Raw genomic sequence first — 21,928 nt, forward strand, 5'->3', positions numbered from 1 at the left:
TCCAGGACCCGGGGATCATACCTGAGCTGAAGGCAGATGCTTAACTGACAGAGCCATCCAGGTACCCAGAGAGTTTTATTATTTTGTTCCAAACCACAATTCCTAACACACAACTGATGTGTTTGCTCTGTATCCACTGCTAGTACATCAGACTAATTTTAACCTTTGAGAAAGTGGGACTGAGATGCGACTGATACCACAGCATGAGGACACCATGCTACAGAGACAGAGACATTTAGAAAACACAGAAATACAAGAGGGGCACCCGGGTGGCAGAGTCGGTTCAACATCCAACTCTTGCTTTTGGCTCAGGTTGTGATCTCAGGGTCGCGAGATCAAGCCTGGCATTGGGCTCCATGCTCAGGGCGGAGTCTTAGAGTTTCTCCTTCCTTCTCCCTCTCTAAAATAAATCTAAGCCTTGAAAGGAAGAAACAAAAAAAGAAAGAAAGAAAGAGGAAAGGAAAGGGAAAAAAAGAAAATGAGAAACAGAAGAAAACACAGGATTACAGGAGTGGAGCCTCCATGCCACTGCACCAGTACATCTCTACTCAACTTTTCGTTACGTTTCCCAAAACTTGCTCTCGGCTTCAGTTCACCCTTTTGCAACAATTCCTTTGTTGGGCATGATTTTTTTTATCTTAGTATTAAGCCTTTATTTTTTTTAGAGAAGTTTTAGGTTTATAGCATAGTTGAGATGAAGGTGGAGATTTACTATACACCCTGCCCCCCCACACACATGCGCAGCCTCCCCCACGGTCGCCACCCCCACCAGAGTAGTGGGACATTTCTTACAAGTGATGAACCTACGAAGTCCGTAAGTGACATTAGGGTTCACTTGTGGTGTACATTCTGCAGGTTTGGACAAATGTATAATGCCACGGAGGAGAGCTTTCCTGCTCTAACAATCCTCTGGGCTCTGAATATTCCCCCACCCCTCCCCTCCCTCTTGCCCCAAAACCCCTGGCAACCACTGATCTTTTTACCGTTTCTATAGTTTTGCCTTTTCTAGAATACTATGTTTGGAATCACACAATATGTGTAGTCTTCTCATGTTGGTTCATTCACTTCGTGATATATATTTAAGGCTCCTCTCCTTGTCTTATCATGGCTTGAGATCTCTTTTTTCTTTTCTTTTCTTTTTTTTTTTAACATCTCCTTTTAATGCCTAATATAATACTCCATCGTCTGGATACACCATCATTCATTTATCCACTTACCTACTGAAGGACAGGTTGGTTGCATTCAACTCTTGGCACTTAAGAGTAATAAAGTTGCTAAAACACATCTGTATGCAGGTTTTGTGTGGACATAAGTTTTCAACTCCTTTTTGTAAATACCAAAGAACATGACTGCTGGACTGTATGGTAACAGAGTATGTTTAGTTTTCTAAGAAATGGCCAAGTGTCTTCCAGAATGGCTGTGTCATTTTAACATTCCAGCCAGCAATGAATGAAAACTTCTGTTGTCCTTGCCAGCCTTTGTGCTGTCAGTGTTCTGAATTTGGCCATTCTAATACGTGTGTTGTGCTATTGCTTTCTCCATTCTTTTAAAATATATGTATTCTATTTATCCTTTTTCTAAGAGTTATTTTCAAAAATCAAAATGAGCCAAAAATTAGGTACAAAAACTGGCCATCACGGTATAATATAACATTCAATAATAGAGAAATCAAGTCTAGCTACAAAAATGGAATGCCAGGGGTGCCTGGGTGGCTCAGTGGGTTAAGCCTCTGCCTTCGCTCGGGTCATGATCCCAGAGTCCTGGGATTGAGTCCCACATCGGGCTCTCTGCTCAGCGGGGGGCCTGCTTCCCCCCCCCCCGCCGCCTGCTTCTCTTCATACTGTGATCTTTCTCTCTCTGTCAAATAAATAAAAATAAAATCTTTAAAAAAAAAAATGGAATGCCAGAGTCATTCAACTAGACTTTCAAAAATATTCAAGGACATGGCAAATGCTCATGATATATTAAGCAGAGGAAAAGCAGATTATAATATTGTAAATGAAGAATACAATCCCAGTGTGTATATATATGCATAAAAAGAGCTTTGAAAGAAAAAACAGGTGAAAGGATTAAAGAGTGATTTTATTTTCATCGCACTTTCCTTTGTTTTTAAGCTTTCTGCAATGAACACCCTTCAGTGCCTAGAACATACTTGGCACACAACGGGCCCCTCAATAAGTATTTATCTGTGTTGTAAACGTAATGTTTGTAAAAGGTATCTTTAAATACCCACTCCCCTTCAAACTACAATTGAATAAATGCTTACATGCTTTTCAACTATGAAACTTACACTACCTAAGTTTATAGATATTCTTAAAATGTTGCCAACCCATAAAGCAGACAGACTCTTTCCTCTTACTCATTGTGACTTCCACACTGAAACGGAAAGGTTATGAAGGAGAAAATCTACTGTAGGCAACTGTATATAGATCTGACTATAAAACAGAGACTTATAGATTCCAAATACAACGTTCTAAATAATTTCATCCCTGGGTTCATTAAACATTCACATGTGTATATTTAAAAATGACAACTTTCTGAATATCAGACTGATCATGTTCTTCTAAGCTGAAAAGAAAGCTCTCCTGGAATCGAGAAGGGAGAAAGGAAAGAAAAATGCAATGCTATAAAATCTATAGGATTTGAGCATTACAGATGGTACGTCTCTAATATCAAGACAGAGTTCTGATTAGTAGTTTACCCTCTGAAGCTATGTTATTAACTTTCTAACTTCACTATAGCACAGTAACAATTCTTAAAATTACAGGGCTTACACCTCTTGCCTTAGAATAACTCAAAGGGTATAAACGGATTATGACATTACTCTTTCCATCAGTGTCTTGAAATAAGTAGGAAGATTTTATAATACAGTTATATTTTAATTACAACAAAAAGTTCCTATCTGAGCAAGCTGGCAGATATCCTCTTTGTAAGAACAAACATGGCTACCCAGGAACTATAAGAAGAGGGATCCATTATCAAGTCCCCTACCTTTTACCCCCATATCAGCATTGTATCTGAAAATCTCCTCGGAGATTTCAGCTGGCCAGAGAACAGGCAGGCAAGTTATTTCACAGGTCGCACTTTCATGTGACAATTAGGAATATGATCGCCAACGTACGTGAATGCAAAAGCATGAACCATAACAAGATAATAATCAACCTGTCATAAGGAAGACGCGGTTTTCGTGAAGTTAAACACAGACTTCAGCCTCGGACAGCAAAAGGCTATTTCCTCCACAAACATATTCGTTCCAGAAACAAACTTCTAGGGGTGGCTGCTCTCAAAACAGAACAACACAACACTAGAGGGAAAATTCACAAAACAAAATCTTCTCAACAATTCACAAAACAAAGTCTTCCACAGAGAATTAATTAAGGCCTCTTCATTCAGCCTGAAAGACAACATACCAATAAGCTGTGAAATAAAACAGGTTAAAGTTGGGGCGCCCGGGTGGCTCAGTGGGTTAGGCCTCTGCCTTTGGCTCAGGTCATGATCTCAGGGTCCTGGGATGGAGCCCCGCGTCGGGCTCTCTGCTCAGCAGGGAGCCTGCTTCCCCCCTCTCACTGCCTGCCTCTCTGCCTGCTTGTGATCTTTCTCTCTGTCAAATAAATAAAATCTTTAAAACAAAACAAACAAACAAACAAAACCCACCAGGTTAAAGTTGACCTGAATACTCACCCTCAAACTGTCTCCTGACAGGAACAAGTTGTAGGGATTGAGGATGCGTTCATAATGCCCTCTGATATGGGACCCCACAGCTTTGCCAGGAGCAAATCCCATCTTGGTGGCAATTTTGGTCCATTTTCTATCCTTGCAAACAACTGTGAATCCACCTTCTTCTGCAACTAACTGTTAACAGCAAATGAAATCAGAAATGTCTATATAGAAATCACTTCTAATTCCCTCTTACCTAGGTACAACTCTAAGAACAGAATGTTCTTGGCTGTGGTAATTTTTAAAAATACATTTCCCAAGTCAGACGGAAATATATATGCATTACTTATTTCAAGCTAGAAAATTAGAAGATCACTTTTGACAATACAGTCCATAAACATTTTGTACCCCCAAAAGCTACTTCTCAGCTCCCCAGAGCAGTCAAGATTTTCTGGGAGGAAGAACTAGATCAACAATTAAATCCGTAACAAAGAACAAATCCTTGGTCTAACGCAGTGACCCTCAAAAATCTCCATAAACTAAGGAGTGGGAGAGATGGCACCATTTTGGGGAAAAAAACGTAGGCTTTACGCTAAAGTAAACCTGAATTTCAGGTATCAGCCTTTAGAGCTCAGTCAATTTTCTCCCTAAGCCCCAGTTGTTTTTAGCTATAATAAAACAGAAAGGAGTATCTTACAGAAATATTGTTAAGTTTTAAAATGATACCCACAAAAGGTAGCAGCAAAGTATTTCACGAGGCTTTCAGACCTGACAAATAGAGCCTAATTATCACTCAAATAAACAGAGAATTTCATTTTACATTTCAAACAATAACTTTTTTTTTTTAAGATTAGGAAGATCAAGTATATACTGGCAGAAAAGCACTAAAATGAGGGAGATGGCCGTTGGCCTCTTACCTTATTGAGCTGAAACAAGTCCAAGATCTTCCTCTCCACATGTGGAATTTTCAGAGTACTTCCCTGTAACTCCCAGTACTTTGCAATCTGGTCCAAGAAATTCAGTTTTACTCGAGTTTGAGCCTAAATGACAAAGAAATGAATTTTAATCTCACCTAGCTTATTTTAAAAAGCCTGTGTGTGGAATTTTCACTCTTAGAATATTTAAGTGAGGTGTGCCTGGGTGGCACCGTGGGTTGAGCATCCAACTTTTCCTTTCGGCTCAGGTCATTTCAGGGTACTTAGACTGAACCCCACATGGCGCTCTGTGCTCAGTGCATAGACTGCTTGAATTCTCTCCCTCTGCGCCCCCACACATGCTCTTTCTCTTTCTAAAATAAAAAAATCTTTAAAAAAAAAAAAGATATTTAAGTGAAGAAGTATCACTCCTAAATCCAATAGAGAAACTGCAAAAAAATATACAAAATAAAGCTGGTTGAATAAATATACATTAACTCAACAAAAATTTAATTCAGTGCCTACCATGTGTAAGCAAAGAGTTAAACAAAGTAAGACTCCCTTAAGTAGGCACTCTGAAAAGGGCTTCACTTATGGAGGACTTTAGCTTTAGCACAATTTTGTTATTGGTTAAAATTATATGACAAGTAAGTTTCTATATGCCCCTCTAGGTCTTTTTACAATTCAGGTATTTTATGAGACTTGACACACTGCCTACCGCGCTAAGGAGGCACCTTAATTGGGATATTTTGAAGGTCTGTTCTTTTCTAAGCACAAATTTTCTTATTTTCTCAAACATAAATCTAAAAACAGATTTTACAACAGTGATTCCGTATCAATTTTAATGAGTCCTGATAAGGTAAAAGAAAACTAGGAGACACTTTTTTTTTTTTAAGATTTATTTATTTATTTGACAGAGAAACGGCAAGTAGGCAGATGTAGGCAGAGAGGCAAGCGGAGAGAGAGGGAGAAGCATGCTCCCTGTTGAGCAGTGAGCCTGATGTGGGGCTCGATCCCAGAACCCTGAGATCATGACCTGAGCTGAAGGCAACTGCTTAACCAACTGAGCCACCAGGCGCCCCAAAGAGACACTTTTTTTTTTTTAAACTTTAAAAAAAATGTTTTTCTTTTTTTTTTCTTTTTAAAGATTTTATTTATTTGACAGACAGAGATCACAAGTAGGCAGAGAGGCAGGCAGAGAGAGAGAGAGGTAGAAGCAGGCTCCCCACTAAGCAGAGAGCCCGACGCGGGGCTCGATCCCAGGACCCTGGGATCATGACCCGAGCTGAAGGCAGAGGCTTTAACCCACTGAGCCACCCAGGCACCCCTAAAAAAAATGTTTTTCTTAAAGATTTTATTTGTCAGAGAGAGAGAGAGCGAGCGCGCGCACAAGCAGGGGGAGCGGCAGGCAGAGGGAGAAGCAGGCTCCCCGCGGAGCAAGGGGCCTGATGTGGGACTCCATCCCAGGACCCGGGATCATGACTGGAGCTGAAAGCAGACCCTTAAACAACTGAGCCACCAAGGTGCCCCAGGAGACACTTTCTTAATTAAATGTTATTCCTTTTATTACTGTTGTCTGTAATTCATTAAAAATTTTTTTTGTCATTTTTCTTTCCCCTCCTTGAAAATTAAGTTTAAGTCAGACTGTTTTAGGAGTTTTATCTTGCTCAAGGGCAAAACTGAGATGAATGTTCAGATGTTCCCAAACACAGTCCAAGACCTCAAAGTTAGTACCCTTTTCGTATCTTTGGAGCTCAACTTAAAAATACAGACACTAGATTCTACTACCACCAAATCCATGCTACTACCACAGGATCCCAGCGAACATGTGCTCCATTTAAGTTAAAAAGGTCTGGTTTTTCTAATAAAAAAGCAAAACATGATTCAATGTTAAAATCAGATTAGAAGGCACCTGGATGGCTCAGTTGGTTGGGCGGCTGCCTTCGGCTCGGGTCATGATCCCAGGGTTTCAAGATCGAGTCCTGCATCGGGCTCCCGGCTCCACAGGGAGTCTGTTTCTCCCTCTGACCTACCCCCGCCCCATGCTCTCTCTCACTGTCCCTCTCTCAAATAAAGAAATAAAAATCTTAAAAAAAAAAAAATCAGATTAGAAAAAGGTTGATGTAAACATTATTTCAGGGTTATCAACACGCAACTCTCATTCACCCTCTACTTTAGGGTTTCAGTAGCAAAGAAATTGAAGAAACATCATCTCTTCTCTAGAGAATACCCAAGTAAGTATTCCTCACCCCTTCTTAGGAAATTAAAGTGTGTTATTAAGTCTAAGTAAAAATGTGTATTTGGAAGAAAATGAGAGCTGGAAATCTTTTCCATTAGATGGTTCTCAAAGTACATTCCTTTCAAAATCTAAATTCTTGTGGCTGTCACCTAAACTTAGATGTGTATGAATTAAGAGGCCAACAATGATTGACTACAATTGGTGTTTTTAATGAAATCTTGATTGCTACGAGGGCCTTACTGCCATTTGTTTTACCATGATTATCAATAATTGGCCATAATTTAGCTTCACTAAAGCCACTAGATTTGTGACAGAGATTCCTCAAAGAAAGTCCCTCTGGCATACAGTCCACCAGAACAACAGTTAAGATATTACCTCCAATTCATTCAGCCTCTGGATACGTGGAGTAAAATGAAGTTTGTCAACATCACATGCAAATGGTGGCTGCCAATCCTAAGGGAGAAGCAAACGCTTTGATTAGAAAAATTTATAATTCTGACATTTTTTAAAAATTCTGTTAAAACCCCAGGTGAGTAAAACACACTATCTCTAACCAGTTAAATAAAATAGAACATGGATAATAGTTAACCTTTTTTCCACCAGAACAGCAGAATATGTATGATTACCCTTCCCCATACAAATGATGCAGCTTGCGCACACGCCTCTTCACACCTTTCAAATGAGTAGTTACTGAACCGCAAGTTGTTGAAAAAAACCCTGCCTTTAAAGTTTATTCACAGGGCCCCTGGGTGGCTCAGTCCTTAAGCAGCTGCCTGCAGCTTGGGTCATGATCCCAGGGTCCTGGGATCAAGGCCTGCAATGAGCCCCGAATCAGGCTCCCTGCTTGATGGGAAGCCTGCTTCCCCCTCTCCCACTTCCCCTGCTTGTGTTCCCTCTCTCGCTGTGTCTCTGTCAAACAAATAAATTAAAGAAAAAAAAAAAAGACAAAAAACAAGTATTTTTTAAAAAGTAAATAAATAAAGTTCATTTATTTTTAATAATCTCTACACCCAACATACGGCTCCAATTCACCACCACCCCAAGATCAAGAATCACATGCTCTTCGGACTGAGCCAGACAGGAGCCCCCCGCAAAAATCACTGACTTTGAAAGAATCAAAATTCCTCTATTCCATAAAGGTTATCTTTTTACAAAATAGCTGTATTAACGTCAAAACATCCATAAACTAAATTTTTATATGTAACTTCCTAGTTACCTTAACTTTTATTATAAAATTAAAGTTAAGTTTGGGGGTGGTGGTGAAGACTGCCATTCAAGACTAATTTTAAAGAATCGTCCTTAACGTATCTACTGCTACAGATTCTTAGAAGAACTGCTGTCATGAGGAAATAATCAGACAAGGAAAAGTATTATGCTACCTGTAAGTAGAGAAAACTGCAAACAACTTAAATGTCCACAGTAGAATATTTAAAGGATAAAAATTATGCTGTATTAATGGGGGCGCCTGGGTGGCGCAGTTGGTTAAGCAGCTGCTTTCGGCTCAGGTCACGATCTCAGTAGTCCCACATCTGGCTCCTTGCTCCCTCTCCCTCTGCCTGCTGCTCCCCCTGCTTGTGTTCCCACATGCGCGCTCGTGCGCGCGCTCTCTCTCTCTCTCTCTCTCTCTAATAAATAAATAAATAAATCTTTAAAAAGAAAAATTATGGGGCACCTGGGTGGCTCAGTGGGTTGTGTCTCTGCTTTCGGCTCAGGTCATGATCTCGGGGTCCTGAGATCAAGTCCCACATTGGGCTCTCTGCTTGGCAGGGAGCCTGCCTCCCCCCTCACCCTCTGCCTGCCTCTCTCTGTCTACTTGTGATCTCTGTCAAATAAACAAAATCTTTAAAAAAGAAAAGAAAAGAAAAATTATGCTGCATTAATGAGTACAGAGTTCAGTTTGGAATAACGAACAAGTTCTGGAGATATATTAGTTTTAATGGTTTTTTTTTTAAAGATTTTATTCATTTATTTGACAGAGAGAGAGAGACAGCGGCGGGGGGAGAGAGAGAGAGAGCGAGAGTGAGCATACAAGCGGGGGAGTGGGAGAGGGAGAAGCAGGCTTCCCACAAAGCAAGGAGCCGGATGCAGGGCTCAATCCCAGGACCCCTGGATCATGATCTGAGCTAAAGGCAGACTTTTTTTTTTTTTTTTTTTTTAATTTGACAGACAGATCATAAGTAGGCAGAGAGGCAGGCAGAGAGAGACAGGAGGAGGAGGCAGGCAGAGAGAGACAGGAGGAGGAGGCAGGCTCCCTGCTGAGCAGAGAGCCCGATGTGGGACTCGATCCCAGGACCCTGAGATCATGACCTGAGCCGAAGGCAGAGGCTTTAACCACTGAGCCACCCAGGCGCCCTAAAGGCAGACTCTTAACAACTGAGCCACTCAGGTGCCTGGCGTTAATGGTTATGAATGTACTTAATGTCACTGAATTGTACCCTTAAAATTATTACAATGGTAAATTCTTTATTATGCATATTATAATATTTTCAACACATTTAAAAAAGCAAAAAGACAAAAAATTATGCAGTGGTAGAGCTCTATTTATTGACACTGAAAGATGTTCCTTATATTTGTTAAGAAGGAAAAGAAAGGCAGACTATGCAATATAAAAGTATAACATTGGAAAGATATACAGCAAAAACGATTAATAGTGGTTGTCTTTGGTGGTAGGATTACAGATGATTTTCTTTTACTTCCTTAGCCATTTCAAATACAATCTGAAATATGTTACATACATTAAATAACATTTCTTACATATTAAATAAACTACTTTGGATTAAGAAAACAATACAAGGAAGTTCACAGTCTTTTTACCCTATTTCATACCCAGAAGTTTGTTCTAAGAAAATAATTCACCTGGAATCAACATACATGAAATTAACTACAGTATAATGTTAGAAAGATGACTGATATTATAACAACACTGAATATTATACAGCATTTTAAAATTCTAGATCTATGAAGAACTCATACCAATAAATAAGAACACACAGAAAAATGGACAAATTGTGTTAGTAGTTACCAAGAAAAAATGGCTAGCTGTAAAAAGACTGGTGTCCAACTTTACTCAAAATTCAAAAAATACACAAGATCCCCGTGTTTTTACCTACCAGGTTAGCAATGATTTAAAATATACACACCACCAGTATTAGCAATATGTGAGGAAATATGGACCCTGATAATTAGTATGCTGTTTCTGGAGGTCAATTAGAAAACATCAAATTTTTAAAGGTCTATTGACCCAGCAATTCCTCAGGTTAGAATTTACAAATATTTGTTACCATTCACAACACCAAAATATAAAGAAAAAAAAAATTAACTGCAGAATTGTATTAACTTAAGACCTTACTAATGGGGCATCTGGCTGGCTCAGTGGGTGGAACATGAGGCTCTTGATCTCAGTTTGAGCCCACATTGGTTGTGGAGATTACTTTAAAAAAAAAAAAAATCCTAAAAAGAAAAAAAAAAAACCCTTAGTATCTATCAGTGAGGAATAAGGTAAGCAAATGTTGACATATCTGTAAATAGCAATAAAATACTCTGCAGCTGCAATAAAGAAAAAAATCTACATGTTCTAAATATTGAAAGACAGCCAAGACTGAATGAGTAAAAAAACCTAAAACATGTAAAATCGTGCCAACAGTATTACATGTATGTAAATTTTAAAGACTTTCATAATAGGAGGGGGAAAGAGATTATTATTTGACACACAGATCACAACTGGGCAGAGAGGCAGTCAGAGAGAGAGAGAGGAGGAAGCTGGCTCCCTGCTGAGCAGAGAGGATGATTCGGGGCTTGATCCCAGGACCCTGGAATCATGACCTGAGCTGAAGGCAGAGGCTTTAACCCACTGAGCCACCCAGGTACCCCAAAAGAGATTATTATTATTTCAAATCTATATTATTAGAATTTTTATTACTATTGGTTAATTTTAGTTTAAAAGTAAAACAAGGTCTAGGGCACCTGGCTGATTCTGCCTCAGTTCGTGGAGAATATAATTCTTCATCTTTGGATCCTTAATTCAGATCCCACACTGGGCACAGAACTTACTTTAGACAAAAAAAAAAAAAAAAAAAAGTAAAAGAAGGTTTTGTTTTAGTGATCAGAAGACTTCAGTAAAGTGCCCACCAGCGATGCCTGATAAACTATTATGTTAAAAAAAAGATCACATCTTACCACAATTTCTTTTAATAAGGAAAATGCAGATCAGAAATTGGTACAAAGCTATTTACTATTAGAATACCAAAAAGAGGGGCGCCTGGGTGGCTCAGTCGTTAGGCGTCTGCCTCCAACTTGGGTCATGATCCCAGGGTCCTGGGATGGAGCCCAGGGGTTCCTGCTCTGCGGGAGGCCTGCTTCTCCCTCTTCCACTCCCCCTGCATGTGTTCCCTCTCTCGCTGTGTCTATGTCAAATAAATAAATAAAATCTTTAAAAAGAAAATACGAAAAAGAAACAAAAAAAAGAAAAAAGAAAAGGAAAAAGAAAAAGAAAAAAAAAAGTGGCAGCACTACCTGTTTAAAAAGGTCATCACAGATAAGGGTTTCAAGTATTTTATGTTGTCACACTGCCTCTTCCACAAAGACTATGGCTCCTGTTTCAATGTCAGTTGTCATTTAAAGAAATACTATACTTTGTTAATCAATTTAAAAATATTACCTACTCCATCCTGGGTCGGAAAGGGGCAAGTTATTTATTTTTGTTTGGCTTGATAACTAAAGATAAGGAAAGCAATGTGTTTAACTATATAGAACACAATGTAGTGGAAGACAATCACATTGCTCAATATTCTATCACAGGCTAAGAGGAGGACTTTATGTTGCTCAGAGCTTTGCTCTCTAATATCTCATAAAAGCTGTAGGCTTTCTGAAATGAACTGATCTGGGTTGAAGGTTACACCAAAAACGTATCAAAGATAATATGTAAGAATATACAAGTAAATGATTAACATACTGTCCACATGGCCTAATAGTTTTTATAAGCTAAGACTTATGGGTAATGTAAGACATCTCCTGATTAATCAAGTCGGCCTTTTTCTTTGCCAAATAGGCCTTCTAATCCCAAAACACAATGATAGGAAATTAATTTCATCTTATCTATATATTCAAGTTTTATATACTACAGTGAGTTATGTCTTTGCATGTACGTATTTATGTTTATGTATATATTATATAATATATGCTTATTTTATACTGAAGCTTTTTCAAATAAAATGAATCCTAAAAATAAAGCATCAGGAGGAAAACAGAACATATCTATCACTAAGGAAGTTCACACAGCAGGGTATAATAAGCTAAAAACTAAAACTCAGAAGATCATTCCTTCATTAAATACAGATCGCTGAAAACTATCACTTCTTCTAGTTACAGAGAATGAGGGAAAATGGGATGCCATTTAGTTTCAAGACTTTCACTGTCAGCTGCAAAGCTTTACTACAATAAAAGAATTACATATTATTTGCAATGCTCACATTGAAATATTAGAATTAAGATATCATTGGCTGAGTCTCGCCTCAATGAACCCTACCTTTAAATGGGGAGAAAAAGCCAGCAAAGAAGGAAAGAAACCATTAAATAACAGTGTGATAAGTTTGGGTTTGACACTTAAGTATCTAAAGGGAACACCATATAATCTAACCAAAACTTTTAGTCCCGAACAATAAAATGATTCACAAATCATTTTTCTAGCATAAAAAGAGCATTTCCATACTAACTAGGTGTTCTAAGAGTTCATAGATTGCAAGGCATCCCATATAAATTTCCTGCTAAGATTCACTCACTTTTAAAACTTCAAAATGTCTTTTAGAGGTGCCTGGGTGGCTCAGTCAGTTAAGGGAACAACTCTTGATTTAGGCTCAGGTCATGATCTGAGGGTCATAGGATTGAGCCCCATGTTGGGCTCCAAACTCAGTGCAGAGTCTTGCTTGAGTTTCTCTCTCCCTCTTCCTCAGCCCTCTCTCTCTCTCACACTTAAATAAGTAAGTCTTTTTAAAGCCTTCATTTTGAAAGGCTTATTTTTTATTATTATTATTTATTATTATTAAACTATTATTTAAACGTTCAATTGTTTTCCTAATCACTAAAAAAATATATTCCTTGGAAGGCAATTAAATAAGAAGTTGAAGCTTCAAAATCGTCAGAGTCCTGGGAAACATCAAGCAAACATTTTCCTTAGTCCCAGCACTAACTGAGCAACAACTTACAGTACATTTAACTGAGAAATGTGCAATAAAATTGCCCAGTGGGAGATTAACTTAACTTTCATAGGATGCTAAGAATTTTTCAAAAACTCCATGAAAATTCACTCTGCGAATCATCCCCAACTAGCATCCACATATCAGAATACTTAATATTTCTAAATACAGAGAAGCTATCACCATTTTGAGATCTAACACTAAGAAAAATCAAAAAGTACATACTTTACAAAAGGCTTTTCCAGAAGTTGGTTCTCGGACTCCTGCAGACAAACTAACTTTTACAAAAATTAATGTCAAGGGGTGCCTGAGTGGCTCAGTCCACTGGGCATCTGCCTTCAGCTCAGGTCATGATCTCAGGATCCTGGGATCGAGTCCCATGTCAGGCTCCCTACTCAGCAGGGAGTCTGCTTCTCCCTCTGCCTCTGCCCCTCCCCCTGCTCGGGTTTGCTCTCTCACTCTCAAATATATAAATAAAATCTTAAAAAAAAAATCATTGTCAAAAGCTCATTCTGGTTAGTTTACAAAGAATAACATTAACTAAGGACCACCGTATTTTGTAACTGCATGTGTTCTATGAAAGCCAGTCACGACAGAATAAATGAACTCAAAGGATTTTTAATCCAGTGCAGCAGAGCTAAATTTTGTGCCTGAATCCGGAGTCTGTTTCTAGGTTATCAACACAGTAACACAAAATGACAACTCAAAATTTTAAGGAACTGAACAAAGAATCTGTTAGTATTTTAATTCAAGTCAGAAAATTTTTCAGTTAAGCCACCAAGATTTATCAACCTGAATAAAGATTTTTTTGAGCTGTTTATTTGAGAGCTCAGTGGTGGGAGGAATGGTGTTGTTAAGGAAGCAGAGGAGAGGGAGACAGAGAATCCCAAGCAGGCACTACACGCAACACACAGCATGGAGCCCAACATGGGGCTCAATCCCACAATCCCAGCGGAATTGACCCCAGCGGAAATCCAGAGTTGGATGCTTAACCAACTGAGCCACCCAGGAGCCCTTCAAACTTAATAAAAATCTGAGTAGCACATATGGGAAGTATGTATGAAGTACAATTTAAAAGACTACTTTCTCATACTAATGTATGACAGTTTTATGTCAACACGATATCCTTAAGACAAATTCAAGGAGGAAGAACTGGGAAGAGCATAATCACTATAAACCCCCATTTATAAATTAAAAGACAAGCAGAGTTACTATTTGTGAGTCCCTCAGTGGAATCCACCGACCACTCACTGATGGACGGTCTACCAGGAAAGTTCTGTAATACAAGACTTCAGTGTCTTCCCAAAAGAAATAAAATGTGTTACATACGACTAATTTCTCCTTTTTTTCTTAATTCCCTCTGGATAGGCTTGGCACTAAGCAGCTTTAATTAGCCACCCGTTTGTTCAAAGTCTGTTTAAGATCTCCCATCCTTAGTGAGCCACTAGTAAAAAAACAAACAAAAACACTGAGAATTTTCTTTTTAGACTTTAGAATCACACTTTCTTCCTTAAATCAGAGGTTCTTACATTGTACAGAATTGAGTGTATGTGGATTTTTACCAGCCAGTTCACAGCTTTCACCAGGGTTTCAAAGGGGTATGTAACCTCAAAAAAGAAAGAAAAAAAGTCCTGGGAGTATGTTTGGCTTTCATAAATTTTTGTACCTCCAAGTTCTTTCTCACTACCCCAACCTACTTTTTTCAGTCCCTTCTTGTACTTAACCAAAACATGATAATGGATAAGATGCGTGGCTCCTCAGAATGTCAGGAGGTTGTAGATATTATAGTATAGGACACAAAGAGCAATGCACTTACAAGTCAGAAGACCTGGATTTGCATTTTGGTTCTTTAACCGCCACTAGAAGGATCTTAACTTTTCAATTTGAAATGTACAAACAAGAGCCACCTTCAGAACTATGGCGAAAATTAAAACGACAAATATAAAGCACTGTTTATTGTAAAACAAAAATAGAAAGTACTATATTTACATTAAGTTCGGATCACTGAAATATCATTTCTTCTAGCAAAAAGTCACTGCAGGGGGGCACCTTGGTGGCTCAGTGGGTTAAAGCCTCTGCCTTTGGTTCAGGTCATGATCCCAGGGTCATGGGATCGAGCCCCGCATCGGGCTCTCTGCTCGGCGGGGAGCCTGCTTCTCCCTCTCTCTCTGTGCCTGCCTCTCTGCCTACTTGTGATCTGTCAAATAAATAAATAAAATCTTAAAAAAAAAAAAAAAAGTCACTGCGGCCTCAACTTTCAAGGACCATCGGACATCTAAGCTTTATCTTTAAGGACTCTATCCTTCCAGCCTAACTCTAGCTGGCATTGGGGCAATTTCAACCCAGGTTAAAGGACTACCTTTTATTTTCACACCCCTCTGCCCAGTTACTTCTCCAATGCTCATTTTTATTTTATTTTTTTTAAAGATTTATTTATTTGACAGACAGAGATCACAAGTAGGCAGAGAGGCAGGCAGAGAGAGAGAGGAGGGAGTAGGCTCCCCACTGAGCAGAGAGCCCTATGCGGGGCTCGATCCCAGAACCCTGGGATCATGACCCGAGCCAAAGGCAGAGGCTTTAACCCACTGAGCCATCCAGGTGCCCCTGAAACCTTTGATTCTTAAACGAGAATATACTGTTAGGTTTCTGTGCTTAAAGAGCTTTTTCTAAGATTGTTTTAGGTATGTAATTCAAGGGTAGAGGTACTTAATGGATCTGCTAAAAGAGGAGCTCGCCTGGGTGGCTCAGTAGGTTAAGCATCTGCCTTTGGCTCAGGTCATGATTCCAGGGTCCTGGGATAAAGTCCCATATTGAGTCTGCCTCTCCCCCTGCTTGTGCTCACTTGTGTGCATACACACTCTCTCTTTCTCTCAAATAAATAAATAAAACTTAAAAAAAAATGACAACTTATTCTGGCTCTACAGATTATCAGCTACATCTAAGTATAAAAATTATTTAATTATTTAATTGAAAATTAAGACTGTCATCACAGAAGAGTACTGTGGATGTTCAACAAATGTTATTGAACAAGTAAAAATTCTAGTCATAAAAGTTAATGTTAAACATCTCTACAAAGCTAAAAAGTATAAAGTCAAAAGGTCTGACTGGTAAAAACATGCCAATGAAGAAAACTTGATGACAAGACTTCATAAACGAAGAAAACAGTTTAGTAAAAACACATATGCTCCTTATTGAGATATGGGTTAGTCTATCAAGTGAGGTGAGGCTCATGTTGTGGCACAGGGTTTATGCTCATTATGAGGATACAAAAATTCTCAGTTTTAAGTCCTTCCATAGACAAGACTGCAAGAATAGGTATGCCCTTAAAAAAAAAAAAAAAAAAAAAATCAGAGGTGCCTTTCTGGCTCAGTCATTGGAGCATGAGACTCTTGATCTCAGGGTCACTCTTGATCTCAGGGTCGTGAGTTTGAGCCCCACACTGAATGCAGAGATTACTGAAAAATACAATCTTAAAAATAAATAAACAATATGTTTTTTTAAAAAATCAGTTGCCCATATACGTAGTCTCACCATGAGAAAAACAAGAGATAAATTCCAATAGTGGGACAGCAGACAAAATTCCCAGTCAGTACTCCTCAAAATCGTCAAGTTAATCAGAAATAGTCTGAGAAACTGCAACAGCTTAAAAAAGCCTAAAGAGGGGTGCCTGGGTGGTTCAGTGACTTAAGCCTCTGCCTTCAGCTCAGGTCATCATCCCAGGATCCTGGGATTGAGCCCCGCATCGGACTCTCTGCTCAGCAGGGAGCCTGCTCCCCCCCCACCTCTCTGCCTACTTGATCTCTCTCTCTGCCAAATAAATAAAATCTTTGGAAAAAAAAAAAAGCCTAAAGAGACATGACAGCCAAATATGTGGTACCCTGGACGAGATGCTGAAACAAAAGAAGGGTATTAGCTATAAAACTAAGGAAATATAAATAAAATGCGTGGACTTTAGTTAATAACAATGTCCATTCATTAATTATAGCAACGATGTCATAGTAATGTAAGGTGTTAATAAAAGGGAAAACTAGGTGAAGGAATACATGGGAACTCTACACAATTTTTCTGTAAGTCTAATAGTTCTTAAAAATACCAAGTCAGGGGCGCCTGGGTGGCTTAGTGGGTTAAAGCCTCTACCTTCAGCTCAGGTCATGATCCCAGGATCCTGGGATCGAGCCCCGAATCGGGCTCTATGCTCAGCGGGGAGCCTGCTTCCCCCTCTCTCTCTGCCTGCCTCTCTGCCTACTTGTGATCTCTGTCTATCAAATAAATAAATAAATAAAATCTTTAAAAAAAAGTCAATTTAAAAAATTACTTGGATCAATTTTTATGTTTTATGTTCCAAACTTCTGACGAAAAAGTGGCTCTCAAGAAGCAAAACACAGGGACACCTGGGTGGTTCAGTCGACTGGGCATCTGCCTTTGCTAGGGTCGTAATCCCAGGGTCCTGGTATCAAGTCCCTATTGGGCTTCTTGCTCAGGTGGGAGCTTATTTCTCCCTCTGCCTGCTGTTCCCCCTGTTTGTGTGCTCTCTCTCTTTCTGCCAAATAAATAAATCTTTAAAAAAAGAAAAAAAAAGGTGGGGGGAAACAAAACACATGGGGGTGCCTGGCTGGCTCAGTCAGTGGACCATGCAACTCTTGATCTCAGAGCTGTGAGTTCAAGTCCCACTTTGGGTGCAGAGATTACTTAAAAATAAAATCTTTAAGAAAAGAAGCAAAAATAGGGACACCTGGTGGCTCAGTCTGTTAAGCATACGCCTTCGGGTCAGGTCACAATCTCCAGGTCCTGGGATCCAGCACCGCCTCAGGTGCTTTTCCCTCTCCCTCTGCCCTCCCCTCAACTCAGGCGTGCATGCTTATGCGCACATACTCATACTCTCTCTTATATAAATAAATTCTTTAAAAAAAAAAAAAAGCAAAAACACAATCATATCTGTTAATTATAAATGTTATAAAACTAATAAAATGACAGGGGTGCCTGGGTGGCTCAGTGAGTTAGCCTCTGCCTTCAGCTCAGGTCATGCTCTCAGGGTCCTGGGATCGAGCCCCAGGTTAGGGGTGGTCTCTGCTCAGCAGGGAGCCTGCCTCCCCCTCTCTCTGTGCCTGCCTCTCTGCCTACTTGTGATCTCTCTCTCTCTCTGTCAAATGAATAAATAAAATCTTAAATCTTAATTTAAATCTTAAAAAAAAAACCTAATAAAATGACAAAATAAGACCAACAAGGCCCACTTTCTCACATTTTAGTTGATACTGGTTATACGGGAAGCTTATTGTTTTCCCTTTAGGAAACACTTTTAAATTTTCATTTCACTTCACAGAAGCACAGATAATTGAAGTTCTTACCAAACCCTCTACTACTGGTTTTAAATGTCCTCTGCAACCAGTGTACGTCTTACACATGCACAGATCCTAGATTTATTTCTCCTGAGTCAGGCCTTTGCAGAACTGTTTCTCTTATGACTACAACTCTCAAACTTTTGGTCTTAGGATGCCTCTATTTTTTTTAAAAGCTTTTATTCATTTATTTGTCAGCGAGAGAGAGAAAGAGAGAGAGGCAGACTCCCAGCTGAGCAAAAAGCCTGATGTGGGACTCGATCCCAGGACCCTGGTGCATGACCTGAGCTGAAGGTAGAGGCTTCACCTACTGAGCCATCCAAGCGTCCCATGGACCTCTTTGAAAACTCTTAGAAATTGAGGACCTCAAAGAGCTTTAGTCTATTTAGTTTGTATCTATTCACTCTGATGACAACAGAAATTTAAAATCTTTTATGTGCACCTGGCTGGCTCAGTTGGAAGAGCATGCTACTCTTGATCTTGGGGTCCAGAGTTCGAGCCCTACTTTGGGTGTAGAGATTACTCAAATAAATTAAAACTTAAAAAAATAAAATGTTTCAAATAAATTCATTTAACAATAATCAAAAAGTAAAAGAATGGCATTGTTTTATGTTGCATATATTTTACGAATCTCTTTAATGTCTGGCTAATGGAAATAAATCGTTGGGTATGTGCCTTTCCACTCCCCCTGCTTGTGTTCCTCTGAGAGAGGCTGTCTCTCAGTCAAATAAATAAAATCCTTAAAAAAAAAAAAAAAAAAAAGCTAGAATTTCATATTTTCTTCTCTAATCAATCAGCTGTAGTATATTGTTTTGGTTTAAAGCCTATCAAGAATATCTGGTTACATATATTTAGTTGAAAAGAGGTAGTTCTTTTGGACCTGCTGAAAAGGTCTCAAGAACACTCCAAGAGTCATTCCTCAACCCAAACCCTGGAAACAGGGGCGCCTAGGTAGCTCAGTGGGTTAAGCCTCTGCATTTGGCTCGGGTCACGATTTCAGGGTCCTGGAGTAGAGCACTGCATGGGGCTCTCTGCTCAGCGGGGAGCCTGCTTCCCCCTCTCTCTCTGCCTGCCTCTCTGCCTTCTTGTGATTCTCTGTCAAATAAATAAAATCTTTAAAAAAAAAAAAAAAAACCAACCCCTGGAAAACAACTCTTAATAATCCTTATCCCTACAGAATTCCCAACCAGTCTGTCCCTCCAAGGAACTCTATCCATCCAGATTTTAAAAATAGTCCCTTTAAGTGTTTCCTCTATTCACTAACAATATTTCTTGACCTATATGTGTACTGCCAACCTTTTTAGAAAAGGTATACCAGTGTCAGCCCAGTCTTCCCTAAAAACCCTACCACCAAAAAGATCCTGAAACTACCAAATTAATCATATGCAAACATAAAGAAATGATTAACAGAGGTACTAAAGGGGCACCAGGGTGGCTCAGTCAGTTAATTGTCTGCTTTCAGCTCAGGTCATGATCCCAGAGTCTTAGGATGCAGCCCCCAGTTGGGCTCCCCGCTCAGTAGGGGTGTTTGCTTCTCACTCTGTCCCTTAATCCTGCTAGTGTTCTTTCTTGCTCATTCTCTCTAAAATGAATAAATTAAAAACAAAAAACAAAAAACACCACTTGTACTAAAATATTAAGGACCTTTGTTAAAATTGTAATGCCTATAATTGACAGGACCTGGTAAAAGCTGTCAGTTTACATTTTACAGACATCTTTATAAGAGTATTAAGTGTCCAAGCACTATTTCTATGGAGGAGAATCTATTAGTAAATGAAAACACACTGGTATAAAAGGGACACCCCATGTACTTTTTAAGCATCAGTCCCAATAAGGTCCTCTTTCACCACTTTTTAAAAATTTTATTTATTCAGGAGACAGAGAGAAGAGAGAGAGAGCATGTGTTGGGGCAGAGGGACAGAGAGAGAAGTGGACTCCCCACTGAGCAGGGAGCCCACCACAGGGCCTGATCCCAGGACTCTGGGATCATGACGCAAACGAAAACCGAAGGCAGATGCTTAGCCGACTGAGCCACCCAGGTGCCCCTCTCTTCCACCATTTTTTTTTTTTTTTTTAAAGATTTATCTATTTGACAGAGAGAGACAATAAGAGAGGGAACAGAAGTAAGGGGAGTTGGAGAGGCAGAAGCAGGTCTCCCACGGGGAAGGGAGTCTGATGCGGGACTAGATCCCAGGACCATGAGAACATGACCTGAGTTGAAGGTAGAGGCTTAACGACTGAGCCACCCAGGTACCCCCATCTTCACCACTGATAATAAAACTTGGTAACAATGATCTGTATTTGTAGGACCTCTAAATGACTTAAATTTATTATTGTCAAAACCAGGTGGAAATACCATGGAAAATAGTCCTCCCAAAACTTCAAAAAAAAGATGGGTTTCCTTTCCAGGCCAGTTACAGGAACAAGCTAAGTACCACCTTGTTTATAAACAGTAAGAGCAAAGGAATAACAAGATCACGTGAAGACCTTACTCTTTCAAAACGTCCCTAACAGGGGTGCCTGGGGGCTAAGTCGATTAAGCAGCTGCCTTCAGCTCAGGTCATGATCTCGGGGTCTTGGGATCGAGCCCCACATCTCTCAGCAGAGAGCCTGCTTCTCTCTCTCCCTCTGCCTGCCACTCTGCTTACTTGTGCTGTCTGTCAAATAAATAAATAAAATCTTAAAAAAAAAAAAAAAAGTCCCTAACAGAGGTCTATCCCCCTACCAAAAAGTTACGTACTGAGGTGATTCATACAAATTTTTGGCATATTCCCAAAAGTCTTATTTATATGCTTCTATATAGAAGCATCCTTTTAAAAATCACCCAGAAGGATCATAAGAAAGCTAAATCCTAGTATAAATCATCTTCCACTCAAATAGGTTGACATGATAGATCACTCATGAAAATTTAAGAGGAGAGCATTATTTCTTTCAGATCATTCATTGACACCTCACGACACAAAAGTCACCAAATAAAACCAGAAGAAATGTCAGATTCTTCTCCCCTACAGCAATTATAACTGGCGTAAATATTGCTTCAATACAATCAAGTAGCTATACTGCCAGAGTTTCTCCCCCAAGGAAATTTAATTAAGTAGTTTTGATTCCGTTTTTCTTTTTTTTCCCAAGTAGGATCCCAGTGAGGAAAAGACAATTTCTGACAGAAAATGGAGGCTACCAAGGTTAAGAAAAAATTACATGCTTCAGAGAAAGGTTCCAGAAATGATCTGTCAAGGGAAGGGGTTGAGGAAAAAGGTTGGACTGGGCCCCAACAACCTTCCCCTCATCAACACCCAAACCCACCTGGGTACAGAGGGGAGGGAAAGGTAACCAGCCCACACCCTACCTTGAAGGCCTTGCTGTATCTGTAAACACATGTTCTATAGGTTTAGTACTTTACAAACTGGACACTCCAAGATTCAAAATCAAGGTCACGAAAGGGACAGTAACTACACTACCAAATGCCCTGTCTCTGAGAATATACTAAAAGACTACAAAATCTTTGTTTTTGCTTGATGTTCCATATCAAGACATATTTGGCAATTGTACTAAAAAAGAGAAACATAAATAATAAGCCATTCATTTCACTAG

General features: G+C 39.4%; 1 protein-coding gene across 3 annotated transcripts in view; it reads right to left on the minus strand.

Moving 5' to 3' along the window:
• Positions 1-21,928, minus strand: part of KDM5B (lysine demethylase 5B) — an 87,820-nt gene that overhangs the window by 51,295 nt on the left and 14,597 nt on the right. For all 3 annotated transcript variants that reach the window (XM_032878289.1, XM_032878288.1, XM_032878290.1), the window contains exons 2-4: positions 7,186-7,263; positions 4,575-4,697; positions 3,682-3,852 (exon numbers count right to left, since the gene is read on the minus strand). In XM_032878289.1, coding sequence (XP_032734180.1) covers positions 3,682-3,852; positions 4,575-4,697; positions 7,186-7,263 — 372 coding nt within the window. The remainder of the gene's footprint in view (positions 1-3,681; positions 3,853-4,574; positions 4,698-7,185; positions 7,264-21,928) is intronic.

This window comes from Lontra canadensis, unplaced genomic scaffold (genome assembly GCF_010015895.1).
Source record: "Lontra canadensis isolate GAN:19392208 unplaced genomic scaffold, GSC_riverotter_1.0 scaffold63, whole genome shotgun sequence".
NCBI classification, from domain to species: Eukaryota; Metazoa; Chordata; class Mammalia; order Carnivora; family Mustelidae; genus Lontra; species Lontra canadensis.